Source organism: Cricetulus griseus (genome assembly GCF_003668045.3).
Source record: "Cricetulus griseus strain 17A/GY chromosome 1 unlocalized genomic scaffold, alternate assembly CriGri-PICRH-1.0 chr1_1, whole genome shotgun sequence".
In the NCBI taxonomy this organism is placed as follows: Eukaryota; Metazoa; Chordata; class Mammalia; order Rodentia; family Cricetidae; genus Cricetulus; species Cricetulus griseus.
In genome coordinates this window covers 212854240-212872749 of record NW_023276807.1, presented here as the reverse complement: position 1 = coordinate 212872749, position 18510 = coordinate 212854240, and the positions used below count along the sequence as shown (strand labels likewise).

At 45.1% G+C, this 18510-nt stretch overlaps 1 protein-coding gene across 3 annotated transcripts in view; it reads left to right on the top strand.

The window, feature by feature from the left end:
• Lats2 (large tumor suppressor kinase 2) overlaps positions 1–18510 on the top strand; it is a 57998-nt gene that overhangs the window by 387 nt on the left and 39101 nt on the right. The window contains exons 2-3 of one of the 3 annotated variants that reach the window (XM_027390461.2): positions 1295–1514; positions 12840–13380. In XM_027390461.2, coding sequence (XP_027246262.1) covers positions 13042–13380 — 339 coding nt within the window. In that variant the 5' untranslated portion in view covers positions 1295–1514; positions 12840–13041. Of the gene's footprint in view, positions 1–1294; positions 1515–8064; positions 8317–12839; positions 13381–18510 lie in introns of those variants that run through there. The other 2 variants (XM_027390462.2, XM_027390460.2) reach the window with 2 other exon arrangements.

Sequence of the window (18510 nt, the reverse complement as noted above, 5' to 3'; positions counted from 1 at the left end):
CTCCCGGGCCCTCGGCGGCGCGGCCCCCGCCCGGTGTCCTGTCCCCGGCCGCGCCGTCCGTCCGGCGGTCGGTGCGGGGTCGTTGCGTAACGCCTCTCCGGAGCCGACTTCTCCGGGGCCGGCCTCCCCTGCTCCTCCCTGCCGCGACTCTGCGCTGCGGCCCGAGCTCGCTGCTCCCCAGCCCTGGTCACCCACGCATGAGCCGCCTGCGGGGCCCGGGTCTCACCCGGGGCCACCTCGGCTACCGGCCTCGTGCTCGAGGCCGCCGGGTGACAACAAACGCCTGTGGGTGAACCGGAGAGAACTGGACGTGCAGATTTTGTTGACAAAAAGTTTTAAGGGAGGACTTTTACTACTTTAAACTGTTCCTGCGTGTCCGTAATGTGGCCGTTTGTTAGGGGATTTGTACGAAACCTTGCGCCGTAGTTTTAGTTTAACCCCAGGTTAGGTCTGTAAATGATGCTCCGCGTTTTTGAGCGCTAACTCTGGAGACTAGGCCACTTTTTATTATTACAATCCCCCCAACCCCTCCCCCCCAGCAACTGTTGAAATAAGGCATTAACAAAAATCTTCCAGTTCAGGAATGTAGACGTTGCTTAGAAAGCCTGTTTTAACTGTAATTAACGAGACGTTACAGTATTCAGCCTCTCGTAAAGTTTTGCCTCGTTATCCAGGTATAGAGAAGAGTGTTTTGAATCCGCCGTGGTTCCTTTGAAATTGCTTAGCTTTTACCACATTTCAAAGTGTCAGCTTCCTATGACACCAACAGAGGCTGCTATGCAGAGTTATTAGAACTGAGTTACAGAATCATAGAAGTTTTGAACCGAGTTATTCTTCAGCCTCTCCATCTAGTTGGAATAGTTAAGTGTAAATTGGAGCTGTCCGTATTTCTTCCCTTAGCAAATCACAGCTTTGGTGGGAGGGACTTTCAGTGGTAGGCGGGGAACACGCTTACAATAAAATGCCTTGTTATTTTTAAGGCAATGTTGTAAATAGCCTGCCCTAGTCTCTTAAAAGCCCACTGGAGAGGGGAATGGAGGGGTTGGAACTGGTAAATCCATACTAAACGCATACGAAAGTATTGGGGAGCTTTGTGGGGGAGGGCAACGCGGGAGTAAGGATGTCGTGTTTGTATTGGGAAATCTAGACCAACACACTGTCTTGTACGTATTTCATGCTTGTACTTTCTAAGTGATGTTCTATACTATTTAAAAATAGTATGCTTGAAGGACGACAATTGGTAAAATCACTGTATTTACATTGTCTTGACTAAATCTGTTTTGCAAATGGGTAGATGGTCCAGTTGTCCACAAAAGGAGCTAGCGGGTCAGCTTTGTGGACGCTGTAGAAGTCTCAGAAATCTCCGTCCTTCTAAAAACCCGTCGATCGGTGATTTTTCTGCAACAGCTGGAGTTCAGAGAAGGACCTCAGGAAGAACTACCTCATCCAGTGGTAGAGGCAATGTTACTTTCATTCATCAGTTCTGTGCCACCTTCTAAAGGGCAGCCCCAGAGGTAGTTTTTTGTTTGTTTGTTTGGGATTTTTTGTTGTTGTTGTTTTTAATCCGAGCTATACATTTTCTCCCTCCTCCCCTCCCCTCCTCCCCCCATGCACCCCATTTACTCAGATCTTGTCTTTTTTCCTCCTTCCTATGCAGATCCACATACGTCTTTTTTTTTCAAGGTTATTATTTTTATTTTATGCGCATTACTGTTTTGCCTGCATGTATGTCTGTGTGAGGGTATCAGCTCTTGGAGTTACAGACAGTTGTGAGCTGCCATGTGGATACTGGGAATTGAACCTGGGTTCTCTGGTCCCAGTGCTGTTATCCACTGTGCCATCTCCCTAGCCCCTGTATGTCTCTCTTAAGGTCCTCTTTGTTACCTAGGTTCTCTGGGCACCCCAGGTTTTTAAGGATCTGCTTGGGCTGCCAGTGTCCCTGAATGCTACTCTACTGCTCCCTCACTGCTTTAAAGCCGAATGTTACTTGATTTAGTGTTTCATCTCGAAGGCATAATAAAACAGTACTGTTGGAAGTAAAGATAATTGGTGGTGATGCTAAAATTAGGAAGTAAATTTGGCATTGCTTAATGCTTGCCATTCACTTGGCAAATACATTATGTTGGCTAACGTCTAGACTCTGTCGACCTAATTGTGAGAGTGGTGTTTTTTGTTTTTTGTTTTTTTTTTCCTGAAGTTAATTAACAAGTACTTTTTGTTTGTGTGCCAGTATTTGACATACATAGAATTTTTCTGCCTGAAGAACCAAAGCTGTCCTATGTCATAGCAGCAGTGTTTGCATTTCTTGTCGACCCTACAGATACCATTGCAGACCCTACAGATCCCTAAATCAGTTAGGGTAACACAGACCCTGAATGAAAATTGGTTTAGAATGAAGTAGGCCTGGGTTTAGGATATGAAGCTCTCTGCCTCCTGGCACTTATCTGAAGCAGGAATGCTGAGTGCTAGCACTTTCCATTACTAATTAACTGCATCCTACCTCCTGACTCTCTTCTTCTGTTTTATTTTATTTTTTTAAACACTAAAAGTCCCCCAGACAGCACCTCCCCCCTCCCCAGCATTGTCTGTCTCCCTGGATACATTCTTCACTCTTGTGTGTTCAAATCTTTGCACAGAAGTTGGAGACTCCAAGAGTAGCTCCACACTCCTTCAGCAGCCGGAGCCCTTCAGTTCTTCCTGTTGGGGTAGAAGGTTCCTTCCTCTGGAAGGTTTTTCTCTAAGTAGTCTTACACCTGGAAGAATCATGCTCTTGTATCAACAGGCAGGTACACACACTGCTTCTTCGGCTAGGTTGGTCACCTCTGTGATTCTCCTGTGGAGTGTACATTCTGACTCTCCAGTGGGGAATCCAGGGACCTGGGAGAGGGGTGGGTGCAGGGGAGGCACAGGTTGCTCAGAGATGTGGAGCCCTACTGTCCTCTTTAGCTGCTTGCTCTTAGAAACTCTGCAGGGAATTTCTAAGAGCCACTGCATAGACTCCCCAGGGCCTATGGTGACTATTGAACAGTGGGGAAACAGTGTTTTCCTAAACCTCTAGGAAGACAGACATTGCCTGCCTTAGAGACCCTCCTTAGGAAAGGGCATTTTCTGCCTGTGGCGTTCCCCTCTTGGAGGCAGGAAGTAGAGGTATGCAATTCTAACATTTAGTGTCTGGCTCAAGGCCTGGTCTCTTTGCTCCTGATTTAGTTTCATCTTTGGTACTTATAGTGGGATGTGATTTAAATAATAAATGGAGGGTTTTGGTCTAAGAAATATTGTTTTAAAATAATGCCTCCTCCCCCTAAAAAAACCTAAACCATATGAACAAATGAAGAGAACTGATAGCAGGGTGGCACACATTCGCCATTCCAATGCAAGATGTGCTAAGGCAGGTGAGTTGAGTCTGAGGCCAGCCTGGGCCACATAGTTAGACCATATCACAAACAAGGCTGGCAGAATGGCCCGAGCCTAATGACCTGAGTTTGATTCCCCAGAACCTTCATGGCAGAAGGAAAGAAAGAACTGACTCCTGTAAATTGTTCTCCGACCTCCACAGGTATGCTGTGATGTTCACATACATACATACACACACATAAAAACAAATGTAAAACAAGTTTTTTTGTTAGTTTGTTTTCCAAGACAGGGTTTCTCTATAGCTTTGGAGGCTGTCCTGGAACTAGCTATTGTAGATCAGGCTGGTCTCGAACTCACAGAGATTCCGCCTGCCTCTGCTTCCCGATTGCTGGGACTAAAGGCGTGTGCCACCACTGTCTGGAAAAACACAAATTTTAATTAAAAAAAAAAAAAAAAAAAAACTAAAATAGAGACCCAGTGTGTGAGTCATTAGTACCATCCTACCAGGTATGGGTTTTGTCTGGTTTGCTGGTTGGTGTTTGATGTCTGTATGGCAGCCTGGGTGGGATTAGGAAGCATGAGGAAAAAGGAGAGCAAGGATTCTTGAACATGTGCTAGCATTCTCCAGGATCGGACTGAGGATTGCACTGGGTTTGGTCGGAAGCACAGAAGGAATGCTTAAAATGCCGCACTCGGTTGTTGGTGGCTGCCCAGCTAAGCAGAAGATTCGGTAATGGGCTCCAGTTTTGTGAGTTGTTACAGATTTTTTGTTTGTTCTGGGGTCTTTGTTTTGCTTTGCTTTGAGACAGGGTCTCATTGGGAAGTCCTGGATATCTTGGAACTCGCTGTGTAGACCAGGCTGGTCTGGAACCTTCAGCAGTCTTCTTGTCCTGTCTCTAAGTGCTGGGATTACAGGTGTGAGTTACTAAATTGGTTCAGACTTTCAGTTTCCTTTGAAATATATTTAAATCAGCTGATAATGCCAGATACTTTTCAAAAACTAGATTTACTTTATTTGATATTCTTAAGGGTCGTATTTATAAACTTATTGATGAAGGAAAAATTCCCATCTGTCAGGTCTTGTGAAAATGGTGTGGGAGTAGCTCAGTGTAGCTTATCTCCAGCTGTAGTCTTCATTTGACTAATGAACATTTCCATGAAAAAATTCTTTTAAAAGTTCAGGATTTGGCTGTAAAAATCAACTGTCTTCAAATTAAATCTTAAAATGCAGTTTCCAAACTGAGAACAGATTTTTTTTTCTCTTTTATGACACTGAAAACATGCTTCTTTCTAGATGATTCTGTCAAGGACCCAGGACACTGGGAGTTGCTATTTTACCTCTTAAAAAGACAGAGTTCCCAGGGTGTTCTAGGACCAACACTTCCCACAGAATGTTGGGGAAGTAAATTCAGATCACTGAAGAAAACCAGGTGGTAGATTTATGGCTATCACTGAAATCCTCTGTGCTTACCAGAGCTTCAAATTGTTCAAGAATGGAGAAAGGGGAGGCAGAACCAAACCCTTAACCCTGCTGCTGTTCCAGGCTGCCACCACCTGGTGTTTCTTAGCTCAGGTGCACCCTGGCACAGAGGAGTCCTGACTTCTGCCCTGGTCAACTCTTGTTTGAGATGAGGTCTCATTAGCTACCAACTCACTATGTAGCTAAAGACTAAATTGTTGTTCTTCCTGCCTGCACATCCAGTATCGTAGGGTTTGCTTTTGTTTGTTTGTTTATTTTGTTTGTTTGGGGAGGGGTGGGTTGTGGCAGTAGGAGTTGCTGTGACTAGAACTCAGGGCCTCCCTGCTTGCTGGGTGAGTGGGCTACACTGAACCACACTTCCAGCCCCTTAACTGACTTTATGATTGGAGTGTTTGTGGAACATGTGGGGATGCTGTGTGGACATCCTCCCTTGGTGTGTTTCAGTGTCTCTGTATTAGAGTGACAGAGGGGCTAGGATTTGGTATGTGAGCCACCCCTGGAGTTTAGACTCCAGCCTGAGTGGGACTTTATCCCCCACTATTAGGACCCAGTGACTAGGGCCAGGTAATTCATCTAGGAACCTTGGTTTAGAAAGAGAACCATTATTTGTGCATGTGTGCGTGCATGCAAGAACAGGTGTGCGTGTGGATGTGCATGTGTGTGTAATTATGAGTGTGTACAGTTTAGTCCCATGAAATTAAATATATTCTTGTCGTTGCAGCCAACAGCAGTTGTCTATATCTAAAACTTTCTCATGGACCCATCAGGCAGTCACTTCTGTTCTCTTGCTTCTGATTAATCTCTACTCTCCTGTCTCTGGATTTGCTTCCTCTAGGTGAGCAACATAAGCATAATGGTACAGTATTTCGTACTCCTCCCCCCACAGGATTTCTCCGTAGAAAGTCCTGGAACTCTATCTGTAGACCAGGCTGGCCTTGAACTTGCAGAAGTTTGCCTGCCTCTCCCTCCTCAGTACTGGGTTGAAAGTTGTGTGCCACCACCTCCTGACCAGTATTTCATTTTCTGAGCAGCTAACTTCACTCAACATTATGTCTCTAAGGCCATCTACAATGTGGCCTGAAATGGGACTTCCTTCTTATGACTGAGTGCTAGGACATAGACCTGTAGGTGGAGTTTTTCTGTGTCCTGGCATAGTATTAATTATAAATTCTTGGCCAATAGCTCAGGCTTGTTGCTAACTAGCTCTTACAACTTAACCCATTTATATTAATCTACATTCTGCCCTGAGACTCATGGCTTTTACCTCCCCTGCATGTCTTGCTTCCTTTCTGTCTGTCTGGTGACCCTCTGACTCCACCCTCCTCAGCATTCTCTCTGCCACCAAAATCCTTGCTGAGCCATCAGCCAATCAGCTTGTTATTAACAAGAGAGCAATACATACCTACAGTAAACAAAGATTGTTCCACAGCATGGACATGTAATGATTTGTAAGAGTCTTATGAGAACTTCCCCAGGCATTTTTTGTTTGTTTGTTTGTTTGTTTTTAAGATTTTATTTATTTATTATGTATACAACATTCTGCTTCCATGTATATCCGCACACCAGAAGAGGGCACCAGGTCTCATAACGGATGGTTGTGAGCCACCATGTGGTTGCTGGGAATTGAACTCAGGACCTCTGGAAGAGCAGTCAGTGCTCTTAACCTCTGAGCCATCTCTCCAGCCCTGTTTGTTTGTTTTTTGAGACAAAAACAAGCATTATATTTAATGGCTGGCCTGCAACTTACTATGTAAATAGGCTGACCCAGGACTCATGGAAATCCACTTGCCTCTAACTCTGGGATTAAAGGGGTACACTACCATGTCTGGCCCCACTCAGGCTCAGTTTTTTGGCTATTGGAGTTATACTTAGAGAAAGGGTTTCCCTTGGATGGAGCATTCTCTTTGCCCAGCCTTGTGCTCCCTGCTCTACAGCATCTGCTAAGGCCCTAGGGGACTGCTGCTTAACAGGCGTATCCTGGGCATTTGTGGCTGCATGTTAGGTAGCAGAATGGGTAAACAGACAAGAGTGCACCTGCCCATCTCTCAGATTGTCTGCAGAGAAACACACTGGTCAGTTTCATAGGCAGAGGTTGCATTGGGGTAGGTGTGGAAGCACTGTTGGTCCCTTAGGTTGCTGGCTGTCGAGGGGAGTGAGCCAGTATGTATTGGGATTGTCTGTTCTCAGTGGCATATAGACCTGGGCCATTTAGAAGGGAGGAAAGACCTGGTGCTATTAACTTGCAAGGGATCTCAAAGTCAACTCTGTCCTGGCTGTTGTGCCATGGTCACTTTTTGGGCTGGACTACTGCTCAGACCTGTGCAGCCTGGTGCTTGGCTACAGGTTAGCTTGGGACACAGCTGGACTGGATTTTTTTCCTTGTACTTCTCTTTCATACACAGAGAGGTCTGTTTTCACTTTCTCAGACTATCTTCACACCCCTGAGGTGTGACTGACAAAGGAGACACTCGGACATACCTGCTTCTGTGTTCAGCTTGGTGTCTTTTCAGCTACCATGCTGAATTTTGGCTGGTTCTTGTCTCCTGACCTGAGTAAAAATTTGTGCCTGCTTACACTGTAGGCACACTCTAATGCTACCTCTTAGGCTGGGCCTCTTCTATTTATCTTCCAGATACTAGCCTATGTTAGAGCCCTATAATTTTTTGTTTTTGTAAATTTTTCATTGACACATTTGTGCTTAAATAATTGGGATTTTTTTCTCCGTCTCCCATCTTGAAGTTTAAGCTGCACAGTCTGAAGCTGCTCATTCTTTACTTCCCCAGTGAGAGGGACACCTTGTATGAATGTTCAGTTTGTACTGGTCAGAGGTCCTACATGTCACAAGTATGACCATTCATTTGAGAGTATGTTCAGCATACTTGGACACTCGAGGCCACTCTCGGAGGACCTGGGCAGCAACAGTCACCTTCCTTGGTAATACCATGCACACTTTCTGCAGAGTATACATGCCACCTCTTCTATGACCTGTGCTGAGACCATTCCTGTTTTTCTAGTGTCTGGATGTTGGTCCAGTTTCTCCCATCCCTTTGATTTAGACTCTTCCTGCCCTACTCTGTGTCATGTTATGACAGTGGTATCAGAGTTGACTGTGTGCCTGCCAGCCTTGGAAAATGTCCCAGGGCAAGAGCTGATGAATAGTAGAAATGAAGCATATCATTTTTTTTTTTTTTTCTCACAAAGGTGTCACATCAGCTACCATGGGCTGCCAGGAACCATAAGAAAGTGCTGATGTGGAAACAAGGGCTTGGAGCAGACCACTTAACTCCTGCCTCTTGCTCCAGACCCTGAGCTTGTGCCAGTGTGGCCTGAAAGGCAACAGCACTGTGTGTGATATTTGCACAGGAGAACAGTACCTAGTGATGAGTGATGGCTGCTGTCATACATGGTGTGGATGAGTGATCAAGAATCATGCCCAAAGTGGTGAAACAGAAGCCAGAGGGTGCGGAGTCACACAGGAGGAGGTACAAAAGCTGGTCAGACTGATCCTAGGCATTGGAAGTCAAGAAAACACTGTCCCTTGGTTTTGGGCATGAGGTTGTGGTGGCATGCCATCTGATGTAGCTGCTGCTTCTGAGCATAGGAGCTCCTTGTGAATGCTGTCAGCCCAATGATGTGTGCTGGGAAAAGATTGCCCATGATCCCAGTCCTTTCCTCTGTTGTGGAACAAACTTCAGGGGAAGCTTGGAAGGCTTGAGCCCACCAGGGCTTCTTTTGTTGCCCTGTGACCCAGCCTTGGCTGTGGGTTGGGTAGGAAATGGAGCTTGTTCTAGTTTAAGAGAACTTTGTATGGCTGTTTTCTTCACAGCCCTCACCCTGGTCTAGATGTGTGGAAGGGCTAGCCTTCTCTGTACTCTGCTAGGGTCCTTTGGTAGGTAGTAAAGTCTGGCTGTCACAGACCACACCTTTCCAAAGGAAAGTTCCAGGAGGGACTCCTCTCTGGCCTGATGGCCCTATGGCATGTGCGAATAGGTAGCCTAAAGGCTGGTTAAATTCCCGAGTCTCTTATGATAGCTACCTATGCCTTTAAGCCAAGACCTCTGGCTCCGTGTGGCCAGGTCCGGAAGGCCTTCTCTGTTCCGCATCCCATTTGTAGACTGGCGTGCTGTGCAGCCTCTCAGTCAGCCACCAGGTTCCTGGCCAGGGCCCTGCTCCCAGCCTAGCTTCTGCACTAAGACCAGGTATGACATTTTCCAAAGGCCCTTCAAGAGACCATCCTGCTACTTCTGTTGTTTGTCCCTGGTCTCCAGGAAAGCCTGTCCTCACTGCTCTGAGCCCGGTAGAGGAGCCTGCATCCAGCTGGAATTCCACCCCCCACCCCCATTCAAACTCCTTATCACTGCTCGGTGTTTTTGACTTTCCCCTCCATCCTCCATCCTGTGCTGGATCCTTCTTCTTTGGGGCCTGTCTTTCTCTACAACTCCTGCTCACCATGCCCTCTGCCCCACTTTACTGTGAATTGCTGAAGGTGAGGTTCTTAGTCATTCTGACAGCGCCTGAAGCTTAATAGGCATTCTACGCTTGCCTGTAATTTAAACTGTGGGGAGGCTGAGGCAGGAAGACTGTGAGTTCTAGGCCTACCTTGACTATATAGCAAGATGCCCCCAGGGGCTGGAGAGATGTTTCAGGGCTTAAGAGAGGACTAGGGTTCTATCCCTGGCAACCACATGGGTCTCCCAGCCATTCATAAACTCCAGTTCTAATGTCTTATGACCTCCAGAAGAACCAGGTATGCATACATGGAGGCAAAACATTGATACACAGAAAGGAAATTTCAAAATCTTTAAAAAAAAAAAAAAAGAAAGAAAGACATTTCTTTCCCTGTTGTGTGATTGATGTTTTACTCTTTTGGCTTTTTGAGGGGCCCAGCACCCAAATAAATCACACACAAAGACTTATTTTTGGTTATGAATGCCTGGCCTTAGCTCGGCTTGTTTCTTGCCAGCTTTTCTTAAGTTATCATGTCTAGCTTTGGCCTCAGGGCTTTTATCTTTCTCTATTCTTGTATACCTTTTCTTTCCTTCTTACTGTTTCTGACTGGGTGGCTGACCCCTACAGTCCTCTTTCCCCTTTCATTCTCAGAACTTGTTTGGTTTTTTGTTGTTGTTGTTTTGTTTTGGTTTGGTTTTGGTTTTTCCGAGGTTTCTCTGTGGCTTTGGAGGCTATCCTGGAACTAGCTCTTGTAGACCAGGCTGGTCTCGAACTCACAGAGATTGGCCTGCCTCTGCCTCCTGAGTACTGGGATTAAAGTCGTGCACCAGCCCAGAACTTTTTTCTTTCCAGATTTCTCCTCATATTTATTATCTATCTGCCAACCCGCCTATTTCTCTCTCCTGCCTCACTATTGGCGGTTCAGCTCTTTATTGGCCATCAGGTATTTTAGACAGGCAAAGTAACACAGCTTCACATAGTTAAACAAAAGTAACAAAAACAAAAGTAATACCTTAAAAATGATATTACCCAACATTTCCCCATTTGTAGTATGGATAGACTAGGTACAGAGTAGTGAATAGAGTAGGATAAATGCATTATATCAGGTCCATGTCTTACACTGTCATTTGTTATAAAGATAGAGCAGTATTAGTTTTAATTTCAACTTGGCACAACATAGAATCATGTGGGAAAGAGTTTTATTAGGGACTGCTTGATCAGTTTGGCCTGTGGATGTGTCCTGTGGGAGACAGCTTTGATTGTATTCATTGAAGCAGAAGACTCAGCCACATAGCCCCACCAAGCTGGGGGGTCCTGGGCTGTGTCAGTGTAGAGAGTGAGTGGGCAGGAATGCATGCATGCATTTGTCCTCTCTGCATTTGACAAGTTCCCTCTGTGTGTTGTCCCTTAACAATGAGCTGTAACCTGGAATTGTGAGCCAAGCAGACCTTTTATCCCTTAAGTGCATTTTGTCAAACACAGGTATGTTTTCTTTTAATTTTTCAAAGAAAGGGAAGAAATTTAAGCTTAGACACTACACTTTATGTGAATTCTGAGTAGAAAAGCAGTAATTCCTGTTGAGTTTCCAGCAGTGCGAGTCACTCCAAACATGGCTCTACAGGCTCTTAGGAACCCTTCCGGTTTTGTTGGAATGTGAGCTTATGGTTTTAGAAATCTAGGTCTTTCAAAAGAGATGCTCAGACCAGGAAGTCCCTGGAAATGACTGTGCATGTAATATGCGCTGTTTTACATCTATTAAGCAGAGTTTTAGGCTCCTGGGCCTTGGCCAACCTGGAGCCAGGGGCTCAGCTGTCTGGATCTCATAGCCCACTCTCTATATTGCCTTACACAGCCATTTCAGTGACTTAGGGAACTAAAACCATTCAATCAAATGGAGATTTCATGTTGAGAATTTAGTCTGGTTCTTTTTAATGGATTCTCCTCAGTTGTACCAAGAAAGTGGACAGTTACTACAGTAAAGACATCTGTCCCCATACAAAGCAGTCATTTTAATGTCATTTCTAGTATTTCCTGCTGTATGTGGTTATGTAACAGTATGTAAGTTTGTTCATATAAACTTGTGACAGTGTCTAGCCTGTAGTAAGTACTGGATAATATTAGTTTCTCTTATTTTTACCTCACATAAAGATGTCTATAAGATACAATCTTGTTTGTGGTTATGGGGTTACTTACTAGAGCTAAAAGTACCAATTCTTTATCTATCTTTGGAAGGTGTTCTTTTAGAGTCAGTTTTTCTTGTCTATTGAAACTCAAAAGTATATCCTTCGAAGTATATCCTTACTGAGGTCTGTAGAGTGAGAGGGAGTTGGTGGGGGAGCAAAAGACAGAAGGGGTAAGAGGACAGTGGTCTTTGATATGATCTGGGGTGTACCTGTCTGCTGTCACTGTCATGGGCACCTCTGCAGGTGAAGGCAGTTTGTGAACGAGTGGGGTCACCGTGAAGAGTGCTGAGGCCTCATGGTTGGGAGTATCCGTGCTGCTTGGTTTGTTGTTGGGTTGCCTCTTGATAAATGCATAAAATACATTCAATCCACACAACCTGCAGTCACAGCTCAGCTTACTCAGAGTGTCAAACTTCTCCTTTTGATCTTGGGGCAGCTGGTAGCTCTGGCGGCTGACTAGCATCGAGACGATCAGACCACACACTGTTATCCCAGAAAAAGTCCAAGTGCACACATCCTGAGTCTAATGTCTCCTAAGTGCCTGTTTCTTCCTCATTATCAGAGTTGAAGACTCCTAAGCACGACTTTACTGAATGGAACACTCTGGCTCTCACACTCGTCCTTTTTCAAGGTGTATTTATTTCTTGTGTATGAGTGTTTTGCCTGCATGTATGTATGTGCACCGCATTTGTGACTGGTGCCTGAAGAGGGCATCAGATCCTATGAACTGGAGTTAAAATGGTTTCAGCCTACTCTGTGTGTGGGTGGTGGGAATTGTATCGTGGTCCTCTGGAAGAGCAAGGGTTAACTGCTGAGCCAGCTCTCCAGCCCTTACATTCATTCTCAAGATACTGTGTGCAAACCACTTTCAGCTGCAATAGAGGATACCCTTCAATATGATGAGTTTTGATCTGTTTTGTCAGAAAATTGGGGAGGGCTTCATCAGGGAATCTTTCAAAAAATGAGAAGGATCACAGCCTCAGGTGGGTGAAGATGTTGGGTAAAGCCACAGGGACTGTGGTGTGGGTCAGGGATTGATTAATATTAGGGACAAGCCAGAAAGCTACTTAGCATGCTTATCCCCAAATCCTCAAGCTGTGTTTTTCAGAATTACATGACGATGAGCTGGCAGTTGTTGAGACTATGGTCTTGTCCCTGTGGTGTTTGTGGGGGTAAACTCAGCTGTGGGCTTCCTGTTATAGGAACCCTCTTGGGACAGCTCCGGAGCCAGATAGTAACAACACTTCTGAGAGGCAATATGCTTCTTCCTTCCTAAGTAGAATATTTCCAAAATCACCATGCATTTCTGGAAAGTAGCTCTAACACTGTGTGAAATGCACAAATGAATATTTTTGTCCCATTTTCTTTTTCAGAGAGGGATCTTCAAAATGAAAACTCTGGAAAATTGTAGCTTCTCCTTAGGAACTACAGAAATTGAAGGACAGAAAATGTGTGAAAGGAAGTTGTTCTGAAAGCATGTTTACAATTAACTGTCTCTATTGACTGTTCTTTTTTTTTAAATAATAAGACACTTTGAGAAGATTGTATTTATGGTAAAAGGAAACTGGACTAAGGATGAGGCCAAAGACTTTTCCTGCCACAACTTACTCTGGAAATAGCCGGCAGCGATTGCAAGAGATCCGAGAGGGGCTGAAGCAGCCATCCAAGTCTTCCACCCAGGGGCTGCCTGTGGGACCAAACAGTGACACTTCCCTGGATGCCAAAGTCCTGGGAAGCAAAGATGCCTCCAGGCAGCAGCAGATGAGAGCCACCCCGAAGTTTGGACCTTATCAAAAAGCGCTCAGGGAAATCCGATATTCCCTACTGCCTTTTGCCAATGAATCAGGCACTTCGGCCACTGCGGAAGTAAACCGGCAGATGCTTCAGGAGTTGGTGAATGCAGGATGCGATCAGGTGGGTCCAGGTGCCAGCACCTCTGTGGAAACTTGAACTGTTTAACACAGCCCTTTTGTGTGTCCTGAGTAGATGGCCACCTTCTCTCCAAGGGTCTTAGCTGCTTTTCCTTCTTGAAATTGTTCCTTGTTGTGACTTTTCCATTCTGTTGTGGGTTTGTGTGTACATGTTTGGAACCCAGGACCCTGTGCATGCTAAGCTTATGCTTCCCTACTGAGCTACACCACCTTCCAGACTATTCTTAGCCCTTCCTTTCCTGGGGACCTACTTGGGATTATCCTGAGCTTCTGTGGGAAGAGCCTGACTTACATTGTTTTTGGTTTGTACATTTACTTCCTTCCTGTAGGGTTGCTATTTAACATGTATTAATAATCTGTTTTTTCTTCTCTTTGTTTTCTTAAATTTTTATTCTTTGACAATTTTATACCTACACTTACTCTCATTTTATTTATTTATTTATTTATTTATTTATTTATTTATGCTTTGAGACAGTCTCATATTACTCATGCTGGCCTTGATCCCCCTGCAAGCACCTCCCTAATGCTGGGATTGTAGGAGTGTGCCTCCATAGCTAACTGTCTTCTTCTATTTTACAAAATAGTGTGTGTGCACTGTTACAGAAGATAGAACCATGCTCAGAAAGAAGCATTGCTAGTCAATGTGGGAGTCATCAAAACGTGGTCACGTACTCTGCCCTCTCAGTGGCTCAGAGTCAGAGTTTCCACTGATGAGCAGAGAGCATCTGTTATGTGACAGCATACAACTCAGAACTTCGAGTTTAGGATCCTAGTTGAGGGGCAGGACCACAGAAAGGGAGCTAGTGTCCAGCCAAGTATAAATGTAATAAGAAAAATGTAATTAGCAAACTGTGTTATGGAAAGTCAACACTTATTTCCATGTACCATTGTAAAAGTCACAGTGTGTGAACTAGAAATAAGTGAAGTCTTTTTGCTGCCTTAGACAATTAGCAAGATTTTCTCCGAGAATATCAGGTTGGCTTAAATACTCTTAGTTTCTTAGAAATAGTTTAATGACTGAAACATAGTGGTAGCACAGGCTAGCCTTGTCACTCTTCACTTACAAAGGAATCTCACTAATGATTGGATCGTAGTTGTAACACAGGCTAGCCATGACCCTTCACTTACAAAGGGAGTGTCACTCCTCTTGTAGTTTGCTGCTGCAGATTTAGAGAGTTGACTACTGAGATGGTGTGATCGTGAAACATCCCACTATTTTGTGATGTCCTCTCTGGCACTTGGGATGTGGGGGACCTAACTTGGTTCTCACAGGCACTGTTCATGGGGTCTCTTGTACAGCACAACTTCACTTACATACTGAGTAATGTATGGCAGGTGTGCTGTAGCTGTGGAGGCTGACAGCAACTGCAGGACCTGTCTTACTGTGAGAGTTAAATGTTCCCTAACTATATGTAGTTCAAGAGTAGGAAAGGCACAGCCCTGGGGAAACAGTGAGTGAGGTTGAAGAGGGGGACTTTCAGACCAACAGCAAATCTTAGGATCCTCTTCTAATGTAAATCACTTGTAGACAAAAGAGGCAATTAGAGCCTGGTGGTTTTTGAAGTTATACTTCAGATGTTAGAGAAAGAAACAAGTCAAACAAATAATCCAAAATACAGGTGGGATCTTACTAATGTAAAATCCATTAGTGTTAATTGTAGAGCAAAAAATGAGCTGGCTGCTTCTCTAATACAGTGAAATTGTAATGTAATATGGGGAAGCTAAGGCTCATGATGCCTGCAAAGGGCCCATCCACATCTAATTTATGTTAATTGCTAGCAGAAAGGTCTCCCATTTACCATATTTAATGCTCCCGAATAATTCAGTTTGTTGTCTGGTGTTACTTTAAAACTTAAAACAGCTGCGCCTCCAACTCAGACAAGAGTGAGCTCCTTTGCTTTCAGAGGATTCTGGCAGGAAAGTCATTGTATGAACACAAACAAATGAGGGGAAGATTGGCAGTACCCTGGAGCGGTGTATGGGCGGATTGAAGCTCATTGTTAGACTGGGTACCAGGTGAAGGGCATCCTTACCCATGCAGCTTCTTCTTTGTCCCCGTTACATTGGGTGCATTGTTTAGATGCAACTTTGTTCTCCCCTAGCTTGACTTAAAGTGCTGTTTCTGTATCCAGTGAGTGATAGTACCATGTTTCCCCTTGGGGCCTAGTGGTGATAGTCCATGCTTTTTACACACACACACACACACACACACACACACACACACACACACACACAATCTCTTTTTGAGCCAGGTTCTTGTCGTATGTTCAAACTGGCCTTGAACTCCTGAGCTCAAGAGAACCTCCTGTTTGCTCTATTGCAGTTTTAACTCCGCAAGTAATGTCTTCTCACCTGTGCACACACATGCATGTATTTTTCTATAATGTTTGTACTATGGCTAGTTGAAAATATTTACTTGACTGATTGAAATGGGATTTTCTTTTAAACATTATATTAAAGTAAATTTACATCTTAAATGTTCATAGTTTATAAACTTACAGCATCCTGAATTTTCATATATTAATTACACCCATCTAGCATGTATGGGTACTTTTGTAATCAAACCTTTTTAAGTGCAAGTATCAAGAAAAAATGAAAGATGTTACGGGTAACAATGTAATTCGTTTACCAAATGATATGTGTACATAATATGTGTAACTTTTGTGGATAAGTGACAGTAAGCCTGATGAGATAAGTAGGTAACTAAATGTTCTAGAAGCAGCTAGCTGTTCTTCAGCTAGAGAGTCAGGCCTTGGGAGGTGAGGTTCTGATTACCTTATTACACTCTGCAGCTTTGGTTACATGTGGGCAGCATATCTCTGTCCCACATCTGTGTGGGACTTTCATTATCTCTCTAAGCTATAGTGGGTGACAGACAAGTGGAGCACGCTCTTGGGAATGCAGGGTGCTGCAGGATTGACATGTGGAGCACCTGCATGGTGAGGAGGGCAGCCGAGGTGTTGGGCGACCCGCAGATCATGTTCATGGAGGTACAGAGGTGTTGCCGGGCGACAGGCAGAGCACCTGCATGGGGGTACAAGAGTGTTGCTGGGTTGGTGGCAGCTTCTGCATCCAGCGATGTAGGGGAATTATTTGGCTTCCTGTTCTCAGGGAGCCTGGGGTATTTTGGAATCTGAGATCTTGAGGGGTAGGGAACCAAGTGCAGACACATGGCTCCTGATGTCTGGAATAGCACCTTCCTCTGGTTGTGTCCCCCAGGGGAAGACTAAATGAGAAATGTCTTTCAGATGTGAGTAGTAGGGAGTGGGTTTTCTTCCCTTGAGGGTCGATGTTTCCCCTCCTGGACTCCCAGATCTGACCTGTGGTTTGTGCTCAGTCTGTAACAGCCTGTAGTCTGTGGCTCCATGTCCTTAACAAGTTCTTGGTCCTGGATTTTTGTGTCAACTGTGATTTACCTAACCCACCCCTGAATTACTATGTCCGCAAGTAATTCAGATCTTTAATGGAACCAGGGTAGAGAATGTAAACAGACTGACTCTTTAAGGCGGGAGGGGCAGGAGCACAGGCTGTGGTGGTCAGGATGTGCCTTTCCTCCACAGCTTCCTGACAACGGGCCCAGCGAGGGTGAGCGGGATGCTGTGGGAAGCAAGCAGAGGAAGTCAGTTCATGACATTTTTTAAGCCGTCAAGGGAAGAGCATGGAATTTCCCCAGCAGTCACACAAGCAAAGGGGTAGAGGCTCTGTGTCCCAGCTCACCTAGGAGTGAGTGGGCTGTTTGCAGCGGAGTCCTCCAGACTTGTCCTTTGTTGCAGCTGTATGTGACATGAGCTGCAGTCCCTGTTTAAAGCTACAGTGAGCTGAGGGGAGTTCAACAGAGAACTCTCCCTGGAGAGTACTTGCCAGTGGCTAGTCTTGAGTGCCTAAGTCCTTGTGTGGTGGCTTGGACACAGTGTCTGTCACTAGGCTCAGTGCTAGATGGCTGCTGGCTTTTCAGTCTTATTTTCCATGTGCTGTGACTTTCTTTTCCCTCTTGTTCCCTCGTATCCACTGAGGGTGTGGGCTATCATCGCCTCCTCTTCTGGCTGGTTGAATGTGCAGCACTTGCTGGTGTCCCCAGTGCTCTGGCTGCAGCTGTTGTCCTCAGCACACTCCCAACTGACTCCTCCTGAAACATACTCGCTGTCTGTTTGTTTGGGGCTTTTAAGGTGCCATTTTTGTAGCTTCCCACCTTCCTAGAGGGTTCCTAGCATCTACCAAGCTTGTTTTAGCAGCAGGCTTCTGAAGCCCCCCTGTGGATTTGAGCTGATCCTGTTTAGTCCTCTCATAGTGAATTTGATTGGTGAGGCCTGTGTTAGCAGACTGTGAGTACTGTTGTCTCCTAAGAGTTCTCCCACAGGCCTCCCAGCTGCTGGTCAATACTTGCCAAAGCAGTTGTGAAGCACACACTGGTCCAGGCAAAAGCCCCGACCACACCCCCACACCAGATAAAGAGGGATAGTCATAATCCACAAAGCAGATCTTCCATGTGATCATTTGACTAACGAGAAAAGAGCCATAGAGAGCTGGATGTGGTATGCACACCTGTAACCTGGTGCTGAGAGAGTTCTCCCTGGACTACACAGGGAGACCCAGTCCTAAGCAGGGAAGAGAGTACAGAAGCTAAGCTGTGCTTGGCTTTGTGACAGGAATCTCAAATTACAGGTATGGCCAGTGGAAGGACAGCGGATTTAGATCTCAGACACCTTCTCTTTTTCTCTGGAAAGGGATCCACTTTTCAACATGAGTGCTCTCCTGAAACACTAGTCGGTGAGGAAGGAGGAAGGCAACCCTGGTGACAGGAAACAGCTCACAATGGGCTTTGGGTGGGACAGCTGTTTGCCTCATCACCTTCTTCTTCTAATGGCTTTTAAATTGGATTTGGCCCTGCCAAAAAGTAAAGCATATACTTTTTGGAAAAGGATATTTTAAAAAGATCTAAGGCTAGCTCAGTGGCAGAGTATGTGCCTAGCATGTGCAAAGCCCTGAGCCCTGCCTCCAGCACTTTAGAAAGCCCAATAAGTAAAGAAATAAAATGACTCTGCAGAGATCCAGGGGTTCCTACCTCTCTGTCATCCCTGCTTTGCAGTCTTCTCCCTGACTACTAAAGAAGGCA